The 24,803-nt window shown below is 45.7% G+C and overlaps 1 protein-coding gene across 5 annotated transcripts in view; it reads right to left on the bottom strand.

Annotated features, from left to right (window-relative positions):
- Positions 1-21,273, bottom strand: part of EXD2 (exonuclease 3'-5' domain containing 2) — a 51,130-nt gene extending 29,857 nt beyond the window's left edge. Inside the window, exons 1-4 of one of the 5 annotated variants that reach the window (XM_062181460.1) lie at positions 21,186-21,266; positions 11,645-11,794; positions 4,175-4,300; positions 2,747-3,186 (exon numbers count right to left, since the gene is read on the bottom strand). In XM_062181460.1, coding sequence (XP_062037444.1) covers positions 2,747-3,142 — 396 coding nt within the window. In that variant the 5' untranslated portion in view covers positions 3,143-3,186; positions 4,175-4,300; positions 11,645-11,794; positions 21,186-21,266. Of the gene's footprint in view, positions 1-2,746; positions 3,187-4,174; positions 4,301-11,644; positions 11,795-21,185 lie in introns of all 5 variants that reach the window. The other 4 variants (XM_062181462.1, XM_062181459.1, XM_062181461.1 and 1 more) reach the window with 4 other exon arrangements.
- Between the last annotated feature and the right edge of the window lie 3,530 nt (positions 21,274-24,803).

Here is a 24,803-nt window from a genome sequence, read left to right on the forward strand (position 1 = left end):
TCCAGGTTCCTGGCTTTGGTCTGAACTGGAGGACAGAAGAACTCTCTCTACATCTACGTCTATGTCTATATCTCCCTCTCTCTCTCTGTTGCTTTGTCTTTCAAAAATTAAGAAAAAAAAATTGAGACATGAAGAAACAGAGAATATGAACAGTCCCATAACTATTAAAGAAATTATATTCATAATTCAAAACTTCCCTTAAAAGAAAACTCTAGATGGTTTCACCTGTAGATTCTAACCAAACATTTAAAGGAAAAGGAATGACAAATCTTTCACAAATTCTTCCAGAGAACATAAAAATGGAGAACACTTTGAACTTCTTATCTGAAGCTAGCATAACTTTTTTTTTTTTTTTTGACAGGCAGAGTGGACAGTGAGAGAGAGACAGAGAGAAAGGTCTTCCTTTGCCGTTGGTTCACCCTCCAATGGCCGCTGCGGCTGGCACGCTGTGGCCGGCGCACCGCGCTGATCCGATGGCAGGAGCCAGGTGCTTCTCCTGGTCTCCCATGCGGGTGCAGGGCCCAACCACTTGGGCCATCCTCCACTGCACTCCCTGGCCACAGCAGAGAGCTGGCCTGGAAGAGGGGCAACCGGGACAGGATCGGTGCCCCGACCGGGACTAGAACCCGGTGTGCCAGCGCCGCAAGGCAGAGGATCAGCCTAGTGAGCCGCGGCGCCGGCCCGCTAGCATAACTTTTTAATCAAAATCTGACAAGGCCATTTCAAAAAAGGAAAATTACAAACACAGATTTTTTTTTTTTAAATCCTCTAGAGAATGATCAAGATTAATTTAGCGGGGCCAGCACTGTGCCACAGCATGTAAGGCTGCCTCCTGTGATGCCGGCATCCCATATGGGTACCAGTAGAGTCCTGGCTGCTCACCCCTGATCTAGCTCCCTACTAATGTGCCTGGGAAAGTAGCAGAGGATGCCCAAGTCCTTGGGCCCCATGCCACCCATGTGGGAGACCCAGAAGAAACTCCTAGCTCCTGGGTTCGGATCAGCACAGCTCTGGCCATTGTGGCCATCTGGGGAGTGAACCAGCAAATAGAAGACCTCTCTTTCTCTCTCTCTCTGCAACTCTGCCTTTCAAATAAATAAATATTTTTTAAAAGTATGTCGTATAAATATTTCTAAAATTATATAGAAATATGTATATATTTCTATAATGATATAACTTCTTATATAGAATGGGCTACAGCACCCAATCCTTTCTCGATGGTCCAAGGTCATTTAAGCAACTACTACTATTGCTGATAGAAAAGACACCCTCAGGAGCTGGGGTGTGAGAGCTTGTGTGTTTCTTCTTCCCACAGTCAGGGATTCTCTTCTTGGTCACCGTGTGTCGGCATCCGGCAGCTTCTCTTACTAACCTGTGACTTGGCCTTGTGGCACCCGTCCTGCTTAGGGCCTCTGGATTACACTTCCTGGATCTTGGCTATATTTAGATAGCTAGGAGACACATGCCTCAGAGCCTTGACAAGGTGCTATGCTGAATTAATAAGAGCAGATAACTGAGAATTACTTATATTTTTGTAATATTATTATATTTCAAAGAGATTAAAGTTCATTCTGTGAATGAGCATGATGGAAGAGTAGGTTTACTATGCTATCACTCCTCACAGCAACAGCTATTAGAAAAACTAACTGGATAGTTTAGAAAGACCTGGGTTCAAACGCTGCTTCATAGCCTGGGAAAATAACTAAACCTTTTAGAACCTGGATTTCCTATAACAATAGTCTCCTCCCACCTAGGATTATTATGAAAATTAAATGAAATAATAACAAGCAAAACAGCATAGTATATGTTTTAGGGTAGACAGTGTTTCAAATGTTAACTGTTCCTCTCTTTAAATCCTAATTTAAGTAATAATTCTCATTTAAACAGACCTCTTTAACTACCTTCTCTATTTTCTTATGAAAATGCTATTAAAAATATTAACAGTAGCTAATATTTAATGAGCACTTACTATATGTTAAACCTGTGCTGAAGCTTTTATAGGGATTATCTATTTGAATCCCAAGAAAAGCCATTGGATGGGGCCGGTGCTGTGGTGCAGCATGTGAAAGCCCCAGCCTGCAGCACCGGCATCCCATATGTGCACCGGTTCAAGTCTCGGCTGCTCTCTGTTTCAAGCCTGGAAAGCTGTGGGAGATGGCCCAAGTGCTTGGGTCCCTGCACCCACATGGGAGACCCAAAAGAAGTTCCTGGCTCCTGGCTTAGGACTGGCTCAACTCCAGCCATTGCAGCCATTTGGGGAGTGAACCAGCAGATGGAACACCTCTCTCTCTCTCTCTCTCTCTCTCAGCAGATGGAACACCTCTCTCTCTCTCTCTCTCTCTCTCTCTCTCTGTGTCCACCTCTCTGTAACTCTGTCAAATAAATCTTTAAAATAAATAAATAAATCTTTAAAAAAATAAATATTTAAAAAAAAGAAAGAAAAGCCACTGGAGGCAAGTACCATTACATACTCACCATAAACTGAAAAGCTAAGTAGTTTTGCATGTTCACAGACTTTTAAGTGGGGAACATGGAACCCGTATGGCCTATCGGAGTCCAGAACCCACGACGTAAGCACCTCCTAGCCTGAGTGCAGCAGCTTCCCCTCGGCCAAAATCCGCTGTGAGCGAGCTGAGAACAAGCTAACTCTGCTTCACCTGATCCTCCACTGGGCCTTCCAAGGCCCCAGTCAGAAACGCACAGCAGATTTCTTTTTTTGTTTTTTTTCTTTTGCTTTTTAACTTACCCACTCACAGTCGATTCCAAGAACTGGAAAATCTTCTAACTCACTCCTAAGCAAAGGCTCGATTTGGTCCCACTCTGCCTCCTGCGACACCATCACCACCTTTCCGTGGAGGATTCTTTCCTCCCATGAGGCTCTGGGGGCACTGGAGTGCAGCTGGTCCTCGGGTGGAGCGGGCGGCTCTGGACGGCCCGGCACTTGCTGCTGCGGCTGCGGCTGCTCCTCCTCCTCCCCTTCCTCCTCTCGCTGCTGCTGCTGCTGCTGCAGCCGTGGTGTCGACGGCCTCGCAGGGCTTGTCTTACTCCTTCGGTGCTGGATACCTTTCCACAGGACAAAGCCCCCCACAGCCACACCCAGAAGGGTGGTGATTGTCAAAGCCACTAAGTTCTGCCTAGACATCTTCAGCTCCACTGTTTATGAAAGCATATCACTAATCCCACAATCTGCAAAACAAAGGGCAAAATGTATTTATATTTCTATGCAGAATATAAACAAGATTCCCCCCCCAGAAGTGTTCCACTTATAATTCCTGTGCCATAAGCCAAACAACTGCTCTAAATTCTTATGTGAAACAATGCGCTTTCATTTGTTAATATCTGTACTCCATCTCAGTCTCCATCCTCTGCCCTCCGCACTCTGATAGCTGCCCAGAACTCTTTAAAAAAAAAAAATTATTTATTTGAAAGTCAGAGTTACACAGAGAGAGGAGAGACAGAGAGAGAGAGAGAGAGGGAGAGAGGTCTTCCATCTGCCAGTTCACTCCCCAATTGACCTCAATAGCTGGAGCGTGCACACTGATTCGAATCCAGGAACTTCTTCCAGGTCTCCCACGTGGGTGCAGGGCCCCAAGGACTTGGACCATCTTCTACTGCTCTCCCAGGCCACAGCAGAGAGCTGGATTGGAAGTGGAGCAGCTGGGATTAGAACCGGCACCCATATGGGATGCTGGCACTGCAGGTGGCAGCTCCACCCACTATAAAATAAATATAAACCTATAGCAGAGTGCCTGGTTCAAGTCTTGGGTACTCTGCTTCCAATCCAACTTTCTGCTAATGGGCAACCTAGGAGGCAGCAAATGGTGGCTCAAGTAATGGGGTCCCTGCTACCCCTGTGGAAGACCTGAACTGAACTGTGGGTTCCTGGGTTTAGCTTGCTCCACCCCTGGCTGGCGTAGGCATTTGCAGATGATGAAAGCTCTCCATCTGCCTCTCTGTCTCACTGTCTCTGTTTCTCTACCTTTCAAATAAAAATGAAATAAATTTAAATTTTTAAGTAAAATCATATCAAAACAGAATAATCTAGATCCTCACTTCCAAATGCCAATTTATTAGTAATTGATTTTTTAGTAAATGGATCTTCTTCAAAAGTTTTCATTTTAACTATTTTAACTTTTTTGTTCAAGATAGACAGAGTTCCCTCCCACTGGCTTACTTCCCAAATGCCTCCAAGGTCTAGGGCTGGGGTAGGTTGAAGCTGGGAACAAGGAACTCAATCCAGGTCTCTCTCATAGACAGCAGGAACCCAATTACTGGAGTCATCACCACGGCTTCCCAGGATCTGCATTAATAAGAAGATGTGGTCAGCTGGGACCCAAACCCAGGTACTCCAATTAGGGACACAGGTGTCTTTCTTTAAGGTTTATTTATGTATTTGAAAGTCAGAGTTACATAGAGAGAAAAGGAGAAGCAGAGAGAGAGGTCTTCCATCTGCTGGTTCACTCCCCAGTTAGCCACAATGGCCAGAGCTGCGCTGATCCAAAGCCAGGAGCCAGGAGCTTTCTCAGGGTCTCCCACATGGGTGCAAGGGCCAAAGCATTTGAGCTGTCTTCCACCACTTTCCCAGGTACATTAGCAGGGAGCTGGACTGAAAGTAGAGCAGCCAGGTATCGAACCAGTGCCCTTATGGGCTGCTGCCATCGCAGGCGGAGTCTTAATCTGCTATGCCACAATGCTGGTCCCTGGTCTTTACACTTTAAACCTTTAATTTCCTAACAGTTAAATGAAAGCTTTTGCTTCTCAATTGAAAAAAAAAAAAAAGTCTTAATCATCAGCAAGTTGGCGGATTTATTTATTTATTTTGCTTTTCTGGCAGGTGTGGGAGTGCAGAGACGGGCTTGGGTAAACCTTTCTTGTTGCTCCAGAAGTCGCGGTAGTTCTCTACAGAAACTGACACGGCAGCACAAAAGGGAGGATGGGACCAGGAAAGAAAAAGAAGCTGGAACTGAGAGAGACAGCCAAGAGGTGCCGAAGGGGTTTGTCCCTCTTCCTCCCTGTGTCTCCTGCTTTCCCATTCTTGAGAGAGATGAGTGTACACAGTAGTAATCCTCTGAACTGAAACCCACAGCGGTGAAGGAGTGACAATGGATGCGCGGGGGCTCCTGGGGCCTGGATGGGAATCTGGATGTTGAACGTCCACCACAAGCCCAGGTGCTGAAGGCCTGCTCCCCAGGGGGGCACTCCTGGACCCTTTAGGAAGCGAGGCCTAGGGCAGGTCCTTGGGTCACTGGGTGTGGGCATGTAGATGGGAATTCTCACCAGAGTTGTTACAAGAGCCTGGATTTGGGGCCAACCTCTCTTCCTAACTCACCATGTGATCACTCCTTTGCATGTTCCACCCCCCTCACCAGATGCCAAACCAAGGGGGGCCAGTGTTGGACTTGAACCTACAAAACTGTGAGCGACATAAATACTGTTCCTTTATAGAGTTAGTTGTCTTGGGGCTTTTGTCATAGTAACCAAAAGCTGACAGAGTGACAGGGAGGAAACACTGGGCAGTGTCACTGTGCCAGGCTCACGCTCCCATGCAGGAAGGAAGAAGGCCTGGTGTGGCCGGACACCTGGCCTATCCAAGAGAAGTCGGGGATCTGGATTCTTCAAAAAGTGTCTCACTTCTAAATGTTAACAATAATCTCACAGTTTTCAAAAATATTGTGCCAGCCAAACAAAAACACTCTGGGTGCTGGGACACCCATCTGTGGGTTCTTGCCTAACATGCAAAGCACCCAAAGATAGAACAATCTGCGGCACCCACCTACGCTTCTCTACAGCTGAGGGTGTCCCATTGAATGTGTATTGTTGTTTATCACTTTTCAAAGTTTCCACAAAGTTTTAAAAATAATTTCATATTTACAACAACCCTGGATTATAATCATGCCTGTACTCATAAAGATATTTGCCTACTAGAGGAAAAGTGGAGTGATAATAATTATTTTTTAAATTTCATTTAAGTCATACAAGTTTCATGTATTTCATATGTACAGATTTAGGAACACAGTGACACTTACCTCCCTACCCTCCTGATAATGATTATTACAGTAACAATGAAAAATGGTAGTAGCTATGCTATTTAAAAAATATCTACTTTATTCCAGAAACGGTGCCTAGTGCTGTACAGGTACTTCCCCCAGGACTTTCACTGAAGACAAAACTGAGGCTTATTGAGACTGAATAATTTATACAGACTTCTGCTCAAACCAGCTGAGAAGACACAAAAATCCTTTCCTTTCCCACTCGAAGCAAATGCTGGAAAAGATAACAAAAAGATTTGTTGGGGTCCATGCTGTGGCACGGCGAGTAAGCCACCACCTGCAGTGCCGACATCCCATATGGACGCTGGTTTGTGTCCTGGCTGCTCCACTTCCGATCCAGCTCTCTGCTATGGCCTCGGAAAGCAGTAGAAGACGGCCCAAGTCCTTGGGCCCCTGCACCTGCGTGGGAGACAGGAAGAAGCTCCTGGCTCCTGGCTTTGGATCAGCCCAGCTCCAGCCGTTGTGGCCATTTGGGGAGTGAACCAGCGGATGGAAGACTTCTCTCTCTGCCTCTCTGTAACTCTGCCTTTCAAATAAATCAATGAATCTTTAAAAAAAAAAAAAAAAGGTTTGTTAAAAAGCAGGGTGGGTATTGTGGTGCAGTGGGTCACAGCACAGCTAGGAATGCTTGCAACCACTAACAGAGTACTGGATCAAGTCCCAAAATATCCACTTCCGAAACAGCTTCCTATTGATGCCTCCTGGGAGTAGTGGAGGATGACTCGAGTGCTTGGGCCCTGCCACCCACATGGAGACCTGGATGGAGTTCCTGGTTCCTGGCTTTGTCCTGGCCTGGCCCTGGTGACTGTGAGCATTTGGGAAGGGAACTTGCTTTTCTCTCTAACTCTCTGACTCTCTCTCCCCGCTTCTCCTCTCCCCACCCCGTCACTCTGCCAACATGTCATTTATGCCACTTAATTTAAAAATTAATACAGAGTTAGGTTTAAAAAGAAGAAAGGGAAATCATCAGGTGCCAGAACTGGAAGAGGGAACCCACATGGGTAGAGATGAAGTTGGGCAGAACCCAGAACCCACAGCTGCCCCAGCACGGGGCTACCGCATCAGCCCAGGGTCAGCAGTGTAGGCAAACCAGCCAAGGGCAGACCTAGGACCTAGGAGCAAGCTGCCTTGTCCACCGACAGGGACCTGAAAGCGCCCATTCACTGCGGCCCAGGCTGAGAGCATGAACAGAGTCCCTCATGAGAGGAGACTCCTAAGCCTGCACTTTGGACAGGTACAGGGCCCAGGTTCAGTTATCCTCACAAAAAGGAACCCTGGGCCAAGAAAGTAAATTAAAATTGGTTCAGAATTGGTAAACTCTGTTGGAGCGAGGCAGAGTCAATCATAAAAATGCTTTGCGTGTTTCTCAATTACACAGTAAATATGCAAGACAGTCCTAGAGGAAGGCTCGCAAATGAATCAAAACAAAATAAGGAGCAGGCCTTTGTCCTAACTGTTAGGACCCCAGTTGGGACAACCACACCCCATACTTGAGCACCTCTGTTCAGGACCCATTTCCACTCCCAATTCCACTTCCACTGATGCACACGCCAGGAGGCAGCAGGAGAAGATTCCACAGACATGGGAGACCTGATCAGGTTCCTGGCCTCAGATTCAGCTGAGCCCTAGTCCAGCAGTTGCAGGCATTTGGGAAATGAACCAGCAGAGGCGAGATCCCTCCCTCTCTCTCCCTCATCCCTGTCTTTCACATAATAAAATCAATTTAAAAAAATGTAGAGAGTATGTTATACAAAATTTTTTGAAATGTCACACTGTACTCCACAAATATGTACAACTACTATATCTCAACCAGAAGTAAAAATATGCTAAAATTTTTAACTCAATATCTAACAGGAAAGTTAAACAGTAAATCAGACACACACAGGGAGAATTAATAAATCGAAGATAAACCCAAGGAAGTACCCAGAATGCGCTCAGAGAAGCAAAGAGGTGGAAGACACAGCTGAGCCAACACGAGGAGAACATACTGAGAAATTCCATTTTCTTTCTTTTTTTTCCAAGATTCATTTACTTATTTGAAAGGCAGAGTTACAGAGAGGCAGAGGCAGAGAGACACAGAGAGAGATGTCTTCCATCCACTGGTTCACTCCCCAACTGGCCACAACAGCCAGAGCTGGGCCTATCTGAAGCCAGGAGCCAGGAGCTTCTTCCAGGTACCCACGCAGGAGCTTCCTCTAGGTCTCCCACGCAGGTACAGGGGCCCAAGGACTTGGGCCATCTCCTACTGCTTTCCCAGGCCATAGGAAAGAGCTTGTTTGGAAGAGGAGCAGCCAGGACTTGAACCAACACCCAAATGGGATGCCAGCACTGCAGGCGGTGGCTTTGCCCACTATGCCACAGTGCTAGCCCTTGAGAAATTCCATTTTCTACACAATGAAGATCTCGTTCAGTTGTGAGTCTCAAGCTGGGCAAATTAGATCTTTTTTTTTTTAAAGATTTATTTATTTATTTGAAAGTCAGAGTTACTGAGAGAGAGGAGAAGCAGAGAAAGAGAAATCTTCCATCTGATAGTTCACTCCCCAGTTGGCCACAACGGCCAGAACTGTAAGAAGCCAGATACAAAAGAGATACCATATGCTTCTATTTTTATAAAGCTCTAGAGAGCTAAAACTTTCCTGTGGTGGAAAACAATTATCCCCAGTAGTTGCTGGAGCCAGCGCTGTGGCACAGTGGGTTAACGCCCTGGCCTGAAGCGCTGGCATCCCATATGGGTGCCAGTTCAAGTCCCGGCTGCTCCTCTTCCAATCCAGCTCTCTGCTATGGCCTGGGATAGCAGTAGAAGATGGCCCAAGTCCTTGGGCAACTGCAGCCACATGGGAGACCCAAAGGAAGCTCCTGGCTCCGGCTAGGTGCAGCTCTGTCCATTGCAGCCATCTGGGGAGTGAACCAGCAGATCGAAGACCTCTCTCTCTCTCTCTCTCTCTCTCTCTACCTCTCTCTGTACCTCTGTCTTTCAAATAAATAAAATAAATCTTTAAAAAAAAAAAAACAGTAGTTGCTGCTGGAGAGGGAAGGTGAAGGGAAGAGACATTTAAACTGAGTTCTGAGCCGGCGCTGTGGCTTAACAGGCTAATCCTCCGCCTTGTGGCGCCGGCACACTGGGTTCTAGTCCCGGTTGGGGTGCCGGATCTATCCCGGTTGCCCTTCTTCCAGGCCAGCTCTCTGCTATGGCCCGGGAAGGCAGTGGAGGATGGCCCAAGTGCTTGGGCTCTGCACCCGCATGGGAGACCAGGAGAAGCACCTGGCTCCTGGCTTCGGATCAGCGAGATGCGCCAGCCGCAGCGGCCATTGGAGGGTGAACCAACAGCGAAAAGGAAGACCTTTCTCTGTCTCTCTCTCACTATCCACTCTGCCTGTCAAAAAAATAAATAAATAAATAAATAAAAATAAACAGTTCTGGGGGCTGGCACTGTGGTGTAGCGAATAAAGCTGCTGCTTGCGGCATCAGCATCCCATATGGGCACTAGTTCAAGCCCCAGCTGCTCCACTTCAGATCCCCTCTGCTGGCCGGCGCCATAGCTCACTTGGTTAATGCTCCGCCTACGGCATTGGTATCCCATATAGGTGCTGGATTCTAGTCCTGGTTGCTCCTCTTCCAGTCCAGCTCTCTGCTATGGCCCAGGAGGGCAGTGGAGGATGGCCCAGGTCCTTGGGCCCCTGCAGCCACATGGGAGACCAGGAGGAAGCACCTGGCTCCTGGCTTCAGATCGGCACAGTGCCAGCCATAGCAGCCATTTGGGGAGTGAACCAACAGAAAGAAGACCTTTGTCTCTCTGTCTCTCTCTCTGTCTATAACTCTACCTATCAAAAAAAAAAAAAAAAAAAAAGACTCCAACTGATCCCCTCTGCTATGGACTGGGAAGGCAGCAGAAGATGGCCCAAGTCTTTGGGCTCCTGCACCTGTGTGGGAGACCCAGAGGAAGCTCCTGGCTCCTGGCTTGGGATCAGTGCAGCTCCAGCCACTGTAGCCATCTGGGGAGTGAACCGGCAGATGGAAGTCTATCCTCTCTGCCTCTCTATCTGCCTTTCAGATAAATAAATAAATCTTAAAAAAAATTAACTAAAATAAAAAAATAAACTGAGTTCTGAACAACAAAAATGACCCAATCATGCCAAATCTTAGCAAAGAACATTTCAAGGAGAGAATTTTCTGGAATGGTGGTAAAGTTCCACATCTTGATAGGGTCCTGGATTATACAGCTGTATGTATTTATCAAAACTCAGGGATATTTCCAAGTTTTCTCCTGCTGGCCTGATCATCTGTCTTCCCCACTACAATGTAAACCCCATGAGAACCTGAGACACCTAAACGGACTTCTTCCCCACCATATCCCAGGGACCAGTACAGAGCTTATAACACTCAGTAAGTATCTATTAAATGAATGAAACTCAATTCTAGGTGTCACATGCTAACTTTTATGATAAATGTCTCTAATACAGTCTCATACTGAAACATTCTGTTAGTCACATGAAAAAAATTATTTCCTCTTATTGAAACTTAATGCTATAAAGATGCAATATGATTCAATACTGGGCTTAGAGTGAGAAAACTGAAACCTTGCTAATGGATCACTTTGGGATCCAAACTTTTCCATGCCCCGCCATCTCCCCTGACTGAAATAATCTACCATTCTCTCTCTCTCTCTCTCTCTTTTTTTTTTTTAAGATTTATTTTATTTATTTGAAAGACAGAATTACAGAGAGAGGCAGAGACAGAGAGAGATGTCTTCCATCCACTGGTTCACTCCCCAGATGGCCGCAACAGCTGGAGCTGCGCCGATCTGAAGTCAGGAGCCAGGAGCTTCTTCTGGGTCTCTCACGTGGGTGCAGGGGCCCAAGGACTTGGGGCCATCTTCCACTGCTTTCTCAGGCCATAGCAGAGAGCTGGATTGGAAGAGGAGCAGCCGGGACTAGAACCAGCGCCCATCTGGGATGCCTGCACTTCAGGCCAGGGCGTTAACCTGCTGCGCCAGAGCGACGGCCCCGTTCTGCCGTTCTTATTAAATATTTTGCATAAAATAATTCAACATCCAACTATTAGCAGTGGTTATGTAAGGTTAGTAGGATTATGAACAATTTTTGCTATGCAAGCACCATACAGGTATATATACCTTCATAATTAGAAAAATACAAGATTTTTTAAAACAGCACTCTCTAAAAATAGGCCAAGCAAATGCTTCATTTGACAAGACAAATAATCACATTTTTAATGAATTAAATGATTATGTTTAAAGTGTTCAGAGAGAAGTATAAGGCACAATAACAACATGGGCCCTCAATGCAAATGGCCCGGGTTTATACCCAGCCCTGCCACTAGCTCGTTACACAAAGTTAAGCTGTGTACTGAATTTCTCTGTGCCTCAATAGAAAATGGGAATGTTGGTACTTATCATGTAAGATTATTGTGAGGCTCTAGTAAGAGAAATACCATTCACTTGGCAAATTAGCTAGCATATCAGGGCTCAATAAATGTTAGCTATTACTACTACTGTGATTCTATAAACCACTGAACTCTTTATTAAAGGAAATCAAATAATCAAGATTAAAACTTAGGTCCCAAATGCAACTCTCACCTAATTCAGAAATCCTTTCCATGGCAATCCTGACAGATCATGACTTGGTCAGAGTTCATCACCTTAAGGGGCAGTTTTGTTGGAAAGTCCTTATATTCTGTAAAAGCAGCCTACACAGAAACTGCTCTCTCTCTCATACTCCATCGGCCTCTGAAATGACAGAAGTGCTTATTCCCTCCTGTGAGCATGTCAGATGTGTGAGGACAGATCTCGCCACTCCACTAACAGTCTTCCAGCAACCTAACCTACATTCTCCTCACCTCCCTGGCCAGGGCCTTGCACAGCTTCCCGTCTGCCAACACATCTGTCAAACCTGTGGCACTGGGTCTGTGTTCAATACTCCAGACGTGCTCTAACTGACACCAACTACAGGGACACTATCACTCGCCATGATCCAGACCCTGTATTTATTAATGCTGTATGAAATAACACATTTTTTAGTAAAAGAATTGCATTACTGGATCACAAAAAGCTTGTGGTCAATTAAAATTCATATAAACCAAATAGAGCTCTGCATTTATACATCTGTCGTGTACATGTTTTACTTAAATGTGAAACTTTGTTTCTTGCTTATAAATTTCATGCTGTTTCAGCCAAATACTTCATACAGTAAGACCAATTTGCATCTTGATAGTGACCTTAAACATAAGTTAATATACAAAATGGAATCCTTGGTTTCAAAGAAAATAACATCTCCTTTCAAGTGCTTTTTTTTTTTTTTTTTGGACAGTGAGAGAGAGAGAAAGGTCTTCCTTTTCCGTTGGTTCACCCCCCAATGGCCGCTGATCCAAAGCCAGGAGCCAGGTGCTTCTCCTGGTCTCCCATGGGGTGCGGGGCCCAAGCACTTGGGCCATCCTCCACTGCATTCCTGGGCCACAGCAGAGAGCTGGACTGGAAGAGGGGCAACTGGGACAGAATCCGGCACCCCAACTGGGACTAGAACCGGGGTGCCGGTGCTGCAGGTGGAGGATTAGCCTATTGAGCCACGGTGCCGGCCTTTCAAGTGCTTTTATTCACTCATTTCTATACGGAGAGGTTTCGTGACATTCTTCTTTCCAGCCAAAGGAGTCATTCAGCAAACATGTATACTGCACCTTTAGGAAGCATTATGTTAGGCTTTCAGAAAAACAGTAAAAAGGTACAAACCACCTAAAAAAAATCATGATTTAGCAAAGGAAAAATAGAAGAAAAGTTCAGGAAAATGGCATTAAAAGGTAAGTTTATTTTGGTGCAAAACATTTTTGAAATCCACAGTTTTTTCCTAGTGGGCATTTCCCACAAACGTTTTTAAAGACATCTCATGCATGGATTTTGAATTTTTTTTTGCATCAAAATAAGATTATTTTAAATACATTTCCATGAACTTTATGAAGCACCCTTGTGCCATGCAGTGCACAAGCTGCAATACAGGGAGGCGACCCCAGCAACTGAGGCATGGCCAAGTGTGGGACCGGCAAAGAGGAGAGTGCTGAGTGAGACGCTGTCAGATCATACTAGAAAATGAGCAGGAGTCCTTCAAGTGCACAAAGCAGACAGGAGAAGGGAACCGCGTGTGTGCGCAGGGCTGTGAAGGGCAGAAAGCAGCACATGTGGGAACAGAGCTGTGGCCTACTGGGTAAAGCCGCCGCCTTCAATGCTGGCACCCAATATGGCCCCGTTTGAATATTGGCTGCTCCACTTCCAATCCGGCTCCCTGCTAATGCTCCTGGGAAAGCAACAGAAGATGGCCCAAGTGCTCAGACCCCTGCACCCGCGTGGGAGACCCAGAAGAAGCTCCTAGCTCCTGGCTTTGGATCAGCCCAGTTCCGTCCATTGCAGCCATTTGGAGAATGAACCAGTGGATGGAAGACTGCTCTCTCTCTGTGCCTCTGTAACTCTGCCTTTCAAATATATAAATAAATATTAAAAAAAAAAAAAAGCAGCACATAGAAGACACGAAGTTCAGATGCTCTGCAACTATAATACACACAGCAAATGCTGAAGACTTACTGTAAAAAGATGGTGAAAATGTTGATAATTTACACATTGATTTTAAGATGACTTTGTTTTGCTATGGTAAAGTATGTTAAATAACATTTACCATTTTAGCCATTTTTAAGTGTACAATTCAATAGCTTTAAGCACATTCACAATGTTTTGCACCATCACCATCACCATCACCCACAATCAGAACCTCTTCATCATCTCATACAGAAACTCTGTAATTCAGCCGAAACTCCCCAAACCCCCCTCCTTCTAGGAACCCCAGGTCACCTCTATCACACTTCTGTCTCTGTGAACCCCAAACCAACTTTTTATATTTATGTTGAAGTGATGTTCTGCATATACTGGGTTAAATATAACATATTATTAAAGTTAAGTTCACCTTGTTTCTTTACATATTTTTTTCAAGTGTCTACTAGAATATTTTAATTTGGGACTTATATGACATGGGGATACTTCAAAAAGTTCATGGAAAAATAGAATCAAAGGATGAAATTTATTTTGAGGCAGAGGCATTTAAAATCCAGGTTCAGTTTTCTCATAACCTGCATTTCTTATGAGCTTTTTGAAGTCCCCTCATCTTTCTAATGGTCAGTGTGATGTGAGAGCATCATGTGCAAGTGGGGAATGGGAGAGCGATGGGGCTGGAATGAGCACACCTGGGACACGTCATGAAGTGTGCATTTCCCCCACAGGATAAAGCCTTTTCGGTCATGGGCAGCCAGTGCAGACCTGTGAGGGCAGTGGCAGGATCAGACCAGTGTGTCTGGGAAGAGCATGGTGGCAGAAGGGTGCTAGGTTGCAGGAGAGCAAGGCTGCAGGCAGAAAAGGCCCATTAGAAGAGTCACAATGGTAGAGCCAGGTGGGGAACAAGACCTGAACTGGGACAGAATGGAAAAGAAACACAGCACCTACACACAATGCTTGTCTCCTAGCACCAGGATAAATAATAAACACAAATCATCAACCAATCTTTGGAATTTTATTTACAAAGTTTGATGAATATAAAATCAAAAATTTCTGAAGAAAGAAACCCCACTCATAACAGCAATATATACTATTTTAAAACTACCCAAAACGGCAACCATATGCACACATACGTTAGCCTAGGTATGGAATCAACCAGAAATGCACAAGATTGGCTGTCAAGATACAGAAAGCTTCACGGCAGATCCAGAAGACCAGAAGAGGAGAGACGTGTCACAGCAGCTGTCACTTACGGAACACACATCACACGCCAAGCACTTACACATACATGCTCAGGCATGCAGTTCTCATTAAATACTTCAACAACCTCTCTGTGAGAGGTATTGTAAATATTCTGTTTTTTTGCTGGCGCCGCGGCTCAATAGGCTAATCCTCCGCCTTGCGGCGCCGGCACACAGGGTTCTAGTCCCGGTCGGGGCGCCGGATTCTGTCCCGGTTGCCCCTCTTCCAGTCCAGCTCTCTGCTGTGGCCCGGGAGTGCAGTGGAGGATGGCCCAAGTGCTTGGGCCCTGCACCCCATGGGAGACCAGGAGAAGCACCTGGCTCCTGGCTTTGGATCAGCGAGATGCGCTGGCCGCAGCGGCCATTGGAGGGTGAACCAATGGCAAAAAGGAAGACCTTTCTCTCTGTCTCTCTCTCTCCCTGTCCACTCTGCCTGTCAAAAACTAAAAAAAAAAAAAAAAAAAAAAAAAAAAAAAAAAAAATCTGTTTTTTTAAGAAGGAAATCAGCTATCTTATAGAAATACTCAAGATAATATATAAATCCAATGCAAAGCTATTTTTAAAACCTTTTTTAAAAAAAGATTTATTTATTTATTTGAAAGGCAGAGTTACAGAGAGATAAAGAGAGGGAAAGACAGAGATAGTGATATCTTCCATCCACTGGTTCACTCCCCAAATGGCCACATTGGCAGGGGCTGGGCCAGGCCAAAGCCAAGAGCCAGGAGCTTCTTCCAGGGTTCCTACAATGGTGCTGGGGTCCAAGCACTTGGGCCATCTTCTGCTGTTTTCTCAGGCACATTAGCTGGGAGCTGGATCAGAAGTGGAGCATCCAGAAGTTGAACCAGCACTCATACGGGATGCTGGCATTGCAGGCAGCAACTTTACCTGCTATGCCACAATGCCAACCCCTTTTAAAAAACTTTTTTAAACGTTAGATAACCCAAAGAATGAGAGAAAATATCCCCAAGTCATGTATCTGATAAGGGCATGTATCTAGCACTCTTATGACTCAATAATAAAAAGATAAATAAACCCACTTAAAACTAGGCAAAGGCTCTGAATCAACCTTTCTTGAAAAAAGATATACAAATTGGGGCACAGCAGGCTAAGCTATGGCTTGGGACACTTGCATCCCATATTGGAGTGCTGGCTTGAGTTCTGGCTACTCTGTTTCCAATTCAGCTTCTTGTAAATGCATCCTGGGAGGCAGCAGGTGATGGTTCAAGTGATAGTGCCCCTGCCATCCATGTGGGAGACCCAGATGGAATTCCAGGACCATGGCTTTGGCTTGGACTAGCCCTGGCTGTTGAACCTGCGGATGGAATATTTGGAAGATACTTTCTCTCTCTCTCTTATCTGCCTTTTAAGTAGACAAAAATAAATAAGCATTAAAAAGAAAAAAACATATGCCAATGGTCAAGAAGCAAATGAAACCATGTTCGACACCACTGGCTATTAGGGAAATGCACATCAAAACCATGAGACTCCACTTCACACCCACTAGGATAATAAGTGTTGGCAATAGTGTAGAGAAACGAGAACTCTCATTGTTGGTGGATATGCCAAATGGCACACCTGCTTTGGAAAACAGTCTAGCAGTTCCTCAAACAGTTAAACACTAAGTTACTGGATGACTCCCTGATTCCACACCGAGATATATATTCAGGAATCTGAAGGAAGTAAAAACATGCCCACACGAAAGTTCATAGCAGCATTATTCATAACAGCTAGCCAGAAAAATGAAACCATCCAAATGTGCATTAGCTGATAAGCGGATAAATAAAAGGGAGAATGTCCACGTGTGATGGGCTGAACTTTGTCCCCAGCTAAGAGACACTGAAGTTCTAATTCCCAGTAGTTGTGACTGTGTCCTTATTTGGAAAGAAGGTCTTTGAAGACATAATCAAGTTAAAATGAAGTCACACTGGAATAGGGAAAGCCCATATTCCGGTATGACTGGGGTCTCTATAGGAACAGACACAGAGGCAGACTTTTACCGAGAAAGCCCAATGTGAAGACAGATGCCCGAGGAAGGTGGCCACGTGGAGACAAAGTCAGAGCCTGGAGTTCTGCAACTGCCAACCAAGGAATGCCAAGGACTGCTGCCAACTGCCAGCGGCTAGGACAAGGCAGCGTTCAGAGAGCGTACAGCCTGCCGACACCTTGACTTTGGACTTCCAGCCTCTGGAACTCTGAGAGCAGAAATTTATGTTGTTGTAAACCACTCAGTTTGCATTACTTTGTAACTGCAGCTGCAGGAAACAAATATACCATAGGTTGGAATTCTACTCAACAAGCAAAAAGGGATGGAAGGGCCGGTGCTGTGGCACAGTGGGTGAAGCCACTGCCTGCAGTGCCAGCATCCCACATGGGCGCCAGTTCAAGTCCCGGCTATTCCACTTCCAATCCAGCTCTCTGTCATAGCCTGGGAAAGCATGAGAAGATGGCTCAAGTGCTTGGGCCCTTGCTCCTGTGTGAGACCTGGAGGAAGCTCCTGGCTCCTGGCTTTGGATCGGCACAGCTCAGGCCATTGCAGCCAACTGGGGAGTGAACTAGCAGATGGAAGACCTCTCTCTGCCTCTCCTCTCTCTGTGTAACTTTTTCAAATAAATAAATAAATCTTAAAAGGGGGGGGGGATGTGTGGAATACTGACACATTCTACAGCATTACATTAAGTCAAAGAAGCCCATCACAAGAGACCAAATAGTTTATGTCAAAATCCCCAAATCTATAAAGACAGAAAGATTAGTGGCTGCCCTTGGCTGAGTCATTATGGGAGTTGGGGATGGGAAGTGAATGCAAATGGGTATGGGAATCTTTGGGAGGTGATGAAAATGTCCTAAAATTGGACTGTGGTGATGCTGCCCAACTCTATGAATAAAAATCACTGAATAATACACTTTAAATAATGAATTATATGGTGTGTGAATTACATATTAATAAAGCCATTAGAGCCATTTTGACAAGTTGATTCTAAAATTAATCTGTAAGAGAAACTAAGAATAGTCCAAAATATTTTTTTAATAATAAAGTATATGACTTCAAATAAAATGATTGTGAGCGAGTACTGAAACTATTAGATACCAAAGTCCAACAGTTCTTTTTTTTTTTGACAGTCAGAGTTAGATAGTGAGAGAGAGAAAGAAAGAAAGGCCTTCTTTCCGTCAGTTCACCCCCCAAAATGGTCGCTACAGCCGGCACGCTGTGCCGATCCGAAGCCAGGAGCCAGGTGCTTCCTCCTGGTCTCCCATGCTGGTGCAGGGCCCAAACATTTGGGCCATCCTCCACTGCCTTCCTGGGCCACAGCAGAGAGCTGGACTGGAAGATGAGCAACCGGGACAGAATCCAGCACCCCAACTGGGACTAGAACCTGGGGTGCCGGCACCACAGGCAGAGGATTAGCCTAGTGAGCCACGGCGCCGGCCAACAGTTCATTTTTTAAGTTTTTTACTTGAAAGGCAGAGAACAGAGAGGCATCTTCTATTTATTGGTTCACTTCCCAAAGTGGACAGTGAACAGACAGTGCCAGGCCAGGTTAGAGACAGAAGCCAAGAACTCAGTCCAAGTCCCTGTGTGGATGGCAGGGACCCAGCTACTTGAGTTACTACCTACTACCTCCCAGGTTCCACATTAGCTGGAAGCCGGAATCAACAGCAGAGCCAGGCTCAAACCCAGGTACTGTGATATCGGATGCAAGCATCTCAGGTGGTGTTTTAACCATTTTACCAAACATCTGCCCCAACATAGAGTTTAATATAGGATGTTGTGATATTTGTTGGGGCGGGAGGGGTTGGAATAGGTCATAGAATAGAAGAGAATCCAGAGATAGACTCTGCGTGTAAGAAATTACTACATGATAAATTTGGTATTTCAGATTAATGGCTCAAGAATGGACTGAATGACCAAAATGATGTTGTTTGGAAAAAAATAATTACACAGTTGCAGAGGAATGAAAAACTCTAACATGTGAGAATTTATGGGAGAAAAATCTAGGTATAGGATAAACTCCACCCCAGTAGAGGGATTTTTCCAGCCTTTGCATAACTGACATTTTAGGCTGTAAAATTTTGGGGGTGAAGGGGAGACCTTCCTGTGCAAAGAGGGACATTCAGCAGCACTGCTGGCTGCTGCTAGCACTTCAGGGTGAACCAGTAGATGGAATCTCTCTCTCTCTCTCCCTTTCTCTTTCTCCCCACCTCTCTCTCTGTCATTCTGCCTTTCAAGTAAATACATAAACCTTTTCTAAAAAAAATTTCAAATTTTGTTTCAACAAGAATGCCATCTGGTTAAAAGACAAGCAACAAAATTTTAAAAGCACTAAGTTGGAATTAAATATTTAAAACATATATTTACAACAAAAGATTAAAACCAGAACATGTAAAACAAGACTCTACATGAGTAATGAAAAGAGAATCCAATAGAGACATTTCTCAGATGAGGAAATACAAAATAACCACCAATCATGAAAAGATGCTCAACCAGAGCCGGCAGTTAAGCCACTCACTACCTGTGACGCCAACATCCCATAGGGGCTCCAGTTTGAGATCCGGCTGTTTCACTTCTGATACAGTTCCTTGCTAATGCACCTGGAAAGCAGTAGAAGATGGCCCAAGTGCTTGGGCCCCTGCAACCCATTTGGGAGACCCAGAGGAAGCTCCAGGCTCCTGGCTTCAGCCTGACCCAGTCCTGGCCATTGTGGCCATTTGGGGAGTGAACCATCAGATGGACAACCTCTCTCTGTGTCTCTCCCTCTAACTCTGTCTTCCAAATGAATAAATAAATTTTAAAAAAAGAAAGAAAGAAAAGATGTTCAACCACACTAGGCGGATATAAATTAAAACACCAAGGATAAATCATTTTCTGGCCAACAGATTAGCAAAAATAAAAGACTGATGCCATCAAATGTTTAAAGAGCCTAGGAAAAATGGGATATTATTAAACACTGGCATGCAGAGGTAACTGCTACACATTATCTAACAATGAAAAACTGGAAACATGGCTTCTCACACACTGTACAATGGTAACATGTTATGCAACTTATCCCAGGAGTCTAAAATCATGAAAATGCACATTACAAAAAACTACCCATGGATTCCAAATTTTTTGTACCAAGAGAAACTTATCTTTTAATTCAAATTTTCCATGAACCTTTTGAAATACCTTCATAGAGCAAGCAAAAAAGAGAGCTATGTGTTGACAGAGAAAGAATGGCAAGACCCATTTTTATGCATAAAATAACAAATTGCAGAGTATGTATAATATGCCATATTTGCAAAAATGGGCATTTGTACAAGCTTAACACAAAATCTTACCAACATGTACCTTATATGTGCACACCTGTCCATAAATGTAAAGAAAGAGGAATAGAAAAATACACTCCAAATGGATAACAGTTCTCGCTTTGGGGGACAGAATTGGTAAAGAAGATGGAGACGGAAGAAAAAATAGATTAAAAGGGATCTGTCTTGTTCCAAAATTTTATACTAATTTTTTTATAAGACTGAATCATGGACCATACTTAAACAAATACAAAAAGTGAATGCATTTTTGAAACAAGCACAACTTAACCATTTTTTTTTTCTTTCACTTAACCATATTTAATCATCCTTTCCCCCTACTAAACCTCTTGTCTCCCACAATTCCTTATCTAGATAATTAATAAAAATCTGCCGGTGCAATTCTTGCCATCCTTGTAATACAACTAAGAAAGTACAAATTCCCATAATTTCGCGTTTTCAAGGGGGGTAGTTTATAAGCGAGTTTGAGCCCTGCGGTCTAAAAAAAGCTTAGGCTGGGGTCGCCTGTAGTTTAATGAACAGGTGTCAGTCTCACAATAATGGTTAAGGTCCTCGTAGTGACCTAGGTCGGGGACGTGAAAGGAGAGACAGGGGGCTCCCTCCGAGGCCCGGCGCAGCAGGTGTGGGCTGAGCTGAAGGTCCCAGGAGCCCAGGGAGGGCTGGGTGGCTGCGCGGCCCGGCACTCACCTGCTGCTGCGAGCGGGGCCTCCCTCCCAGCTGAGGGGTCAGGACGCCCCGACAGCTTGCTAGATGCTCCTGAGGCGGCACGGAGGGGCGACCGAGAAGGGCGTGGGGGCGGGAGGAGGCGGGCGCGGACCGCGGTGACCGCCCTTTTCGCGCACCTGGGTACCGATCCGCCCCTGCCGCGGGTGAGGGGGCCGACGAGAGAGGAGAGGGACAAGACCCCCAGGCTCAGGGCTCGGCGGGGTCTCCGCGGCCAGGCGCCCCCGCACACGCGGACATCCCTTGCTCCACGACCCCTCTCGATCCGCCCCCTCCTCCGCGCGCACAATCCCGGCGAGAGGACCAGCCGGCCCCTGGGCTACACTTACCTGCGGCCTCGCGCCCGGCCCGAACACCTGCGGCACCTCACCCTGCGGAGATGGAACCTCCGTGGCCGCCTGCGCGCTCCCACCCGGATCCACTAGGCTCGCAACCACTTCCGGCCCGGTGCCCGGCCGGGCGGATGGGCCCCCAGCGGCGCGTGCGGAAGGGCGGTGCCATCTTGTACGGATGCTGCGGGGGCAGCGCTGGGTTCTCGGGTGCGGAATAAAGGGTTTGTTTAGCTTGGAGAGGCTTTATGAATCTTCCGAAGAGTGGTTCTTGGGTTTCTGGGGGTGATATTTTGGACTTGGGGTTTAGGTTTTGAAAAGAGACTCCACGAAACAGATGCAGTTCGGGACATCTGATTTTCATTATCCTGGGTAGTGTTTCTGTCCTACATTGATTTTCTCAACTGTTAGATGACGGTAAGCAGGAGGAGACACACTCTAAGTGATGTAGGCCTTGTTAGCGGTAGCCACTGTGATCATTTATGCCGTCTTCATAACAATAACCACAAGGCCTTCTTTCTGTATATTAAGTCCGTCATTCAGTTAGTCTCTATTAGCAACTGTTATACGTAAGGCGGCTAATGTATGCCTATAGTGTTCCGTTGTCGTGGAGTGTGGAAAACAGGAGAAATGGGATGTGCGTAAATAACCAGTACAAAGTACACCAGCTGACATTTGCTAACTGTGTGCTCACAGGATGCTAGAAAGTTTGTAACTCGTTTTATCTCATTTAATAAGAAACGTACTGCCCTCATATCATTTTGTCTCTGATGCAAAGAAAAAGGTTCTAAGTTCTGTTAGGTAAGTACCGATAAGTGGAGAATTTCCAGCAAATATAGAGGGTTAACCTGCCCCCCCCCCCGGCATTTTCTTGAAAAACCAACAAACAATACAGAGGAAATGCAAATTATAACCACAATGAGATTTGTAACCACCAGAATGGCTAAATGAAAGACAGAAAATACCAAGATTGTGGTGTTACGTTGTGAAGGGCATGAAATGGAAAGAGCGTTAACACCGACGCTGGATGGGGATATTGGGCTGACTCAAAGTGAAGATCCGACAATGCCCAAATCTCTGTAAACCTCCAGTGTCACGGAAAGCAGCCCTCCTTCCCTGCCAAAAGGCCCAGTGGTAACGTCATTTGAAGGATGCCTTTTCCTCGGCACCGTTACTTGTAGAATAGGGTTTCTCAACATGCTAGGCTGGGTAGTTAATTTTTTAAAAATATTTTATTTACTTATTTTTGAGAGGTAGAGTTACAGACAGTGAAAGGGAGAGAGAGAGAGAAAGGTCTTCCATCTGCTGGTTCACTCCCCAAAGGCTGAAGCTGAGCTGATCCGAAGCCAGGAGCCAGGAGCTTCTTCTGGGTCTCCCACGTGGGTGCAGGGGCCTAAGTGCTTGGGCCATCTTCTACTGCTTTCCCAGGCCATAGCAGAGAGCTGGATCGGAATGGGAGCAGCCGGGACTAGAACCGGTGCCCATATGAGATACTGGCACCACAGGCAGAGGATTAACCTACCGCGTCACAGCGCCAGCCCTGGGTAATTCTTAAGGAGATGTCCTGTGTGTTGTAGGATCCTTAGCAGCTTTCCTGACCTCTACACAGTAGATCCAGCAGCACGTTTCCCTAAAAGCTATGACGGATCACAAATGTCTCCAGGCGTTTCCAAGTGTCCATTCAAGAAATCCTCCTAGTTGAGAACCACTGCTCTAGATCCATAACCAGGATTACATTTCAGCATGTTCCTAAGTCTGGGGAGAAATAACTTACACTTATTATTTTTTTGAAAGATTTATTTAGGGGCAGGCATTGTGGAGTTGGTTAAGCTGCCACCAGAATGCCAGCATCCCATATGAGAGCTGGTTTGAGTGCCAGCTGCTCCACTTCCAGCTCCCTGCTAATGCACCTGTAAAGGCAGTGGAAGTTGGCCCGAGTGCTTGGTCTCCTGCCACCCGTGGGAGACCTGGATGGAGTTCCTGAACCAGCAGATGGGAATTCATTCTCTCTCTCCCCCTTCCTCCCCGCCCCTCCCCTCCACCTCATTCTCTCCATCTTCCAAATAAATGGTTCACTCCCCGAATGGCCTCAACAGCTGGGACTGTGCGAGCCTGAAGTCAGGATCCAGGAACTCCGTCCAGGTTTCCCACGTGGGGGCCAGGAACTCAAGTACTTAATCCATCATCCTCTGCTTCCCAGGCACATTAGCAGGTAGCTGGATTGGAAGCAGAGCAGCCAGGACTCAAACTGACACTCTGATGTGGGACAGACAGCAGCTTAAACCACTGCACCACAACACCAGCTCTCTACTTACTATTTGTAATATTTTACTAATTTATATCTGCAAAGTGTGAAGAAAATGTGAAAGACTGGGTTGTTTTCTTCTCATGGAGGAAATAAGGCTAGGAAGATAGAATATAACACTGAATTTTGTTGAGCTGTCGACAGGAGTGCTCTTCTCATAAATTCTGGACTTAATGCATTGACTTGTACAGCTTGGAATGGCTCTAACAGTTGGTCGTTTGACTGACATACTTCAAGAACTTTCTGGTATAATTTAGAAGAGACCAAGAGCTTAAGAAGATAGAAAGGTTGGAGTGGACCTACTATGTATAAGCTGCCCTTTCCCCAGTATATCTTTCTTTCAAATGATGGCCTTCCTTTTTAACAAAATTTATTTTTTATGTATTTGAAAGGAGAACAGAGACAAATGGCGATCTTCCGCTTGCAGGTTTATTCTCAGAATATTGTTAACAGCCAGGGTTGGACCAGGCCAAAGCCAGGAGCCTGGGACTCTGTCGAGGTCTGCCACGTGGGTGGAAGGACTCAAGAACTTGAGTCACCTCCCGCTGCTCCCAGAGTACGCATTAGCAGGAAGCTGGATCAGAAGAGGAGTGGGGACTTGAACCCACGCACCCTGACATGGGATGCAGACATCCAAGTGGCATTTTAACCACTCTGCCAAGCGCTCACCCTGATTCCACCTACTATTTCATAATTAGGATTGCTGCTGGTGGTTGACTTTATAATTTGTCATTAGGTTTCAGTATATTCAGTTAGGACCTTGACTGAATTTGAGAATTAGCTTTGTGCACAGATGATACTGTAGTTTTAACAATGGAAAGCATGGGTTCAAGTCCCCACTCTGCTTCCAATCCAGCCTCCTGCTAATGTGCACCATGGGAGGCTCAGGTGATGACTCAAGTACTTGGGTCCCTGCCATCCATGTGCCTCAAGACATTTGACTTACTGTTTCCTCTGCTTGGACTGCTCCTCTCCAGATACCCACAAGGACTTCACTTCTTTCAGATCGTCAATCACATGTGATCTGTCTCAGTGACACATCCTTGGCCACCCTATTTAAATGCCATGGTATTTACCATCATCTAACATGTATTTTACTTATTTACCTTAGTTATCTTCTGTGCCTCCCAGCTCCTTTAGAGTAGAAGCTCCTTGAGGGCAGGGACTATGAGCTGTTTTGCTCACTGCTAGATCTCCGGTGCATTGAATAGTCTGGACACTCAAGGAGTATTTGCTGAGAGTGGGCGTTTATACAAGTGAGTTACATGAGCATGCTTACCAGCTTGGGGGGAAGGGCTGGTAGGTGGTGGAGT

This window comes from Lepus europaeus, chromosome 22 (assembly GCF_033115175.1).
Source record: "Lepus europaeus isolate LE1 chromosome 22, mLepTim1.pri, whole genome shotgun sequence".
NCBI classification, from domain to species: domain Eukaryota; kingdom Metazoa; phylum Chordata; class Mammalia; order Lagomorpha; family Leporidae; genus Lepus; species Lepus europaeus.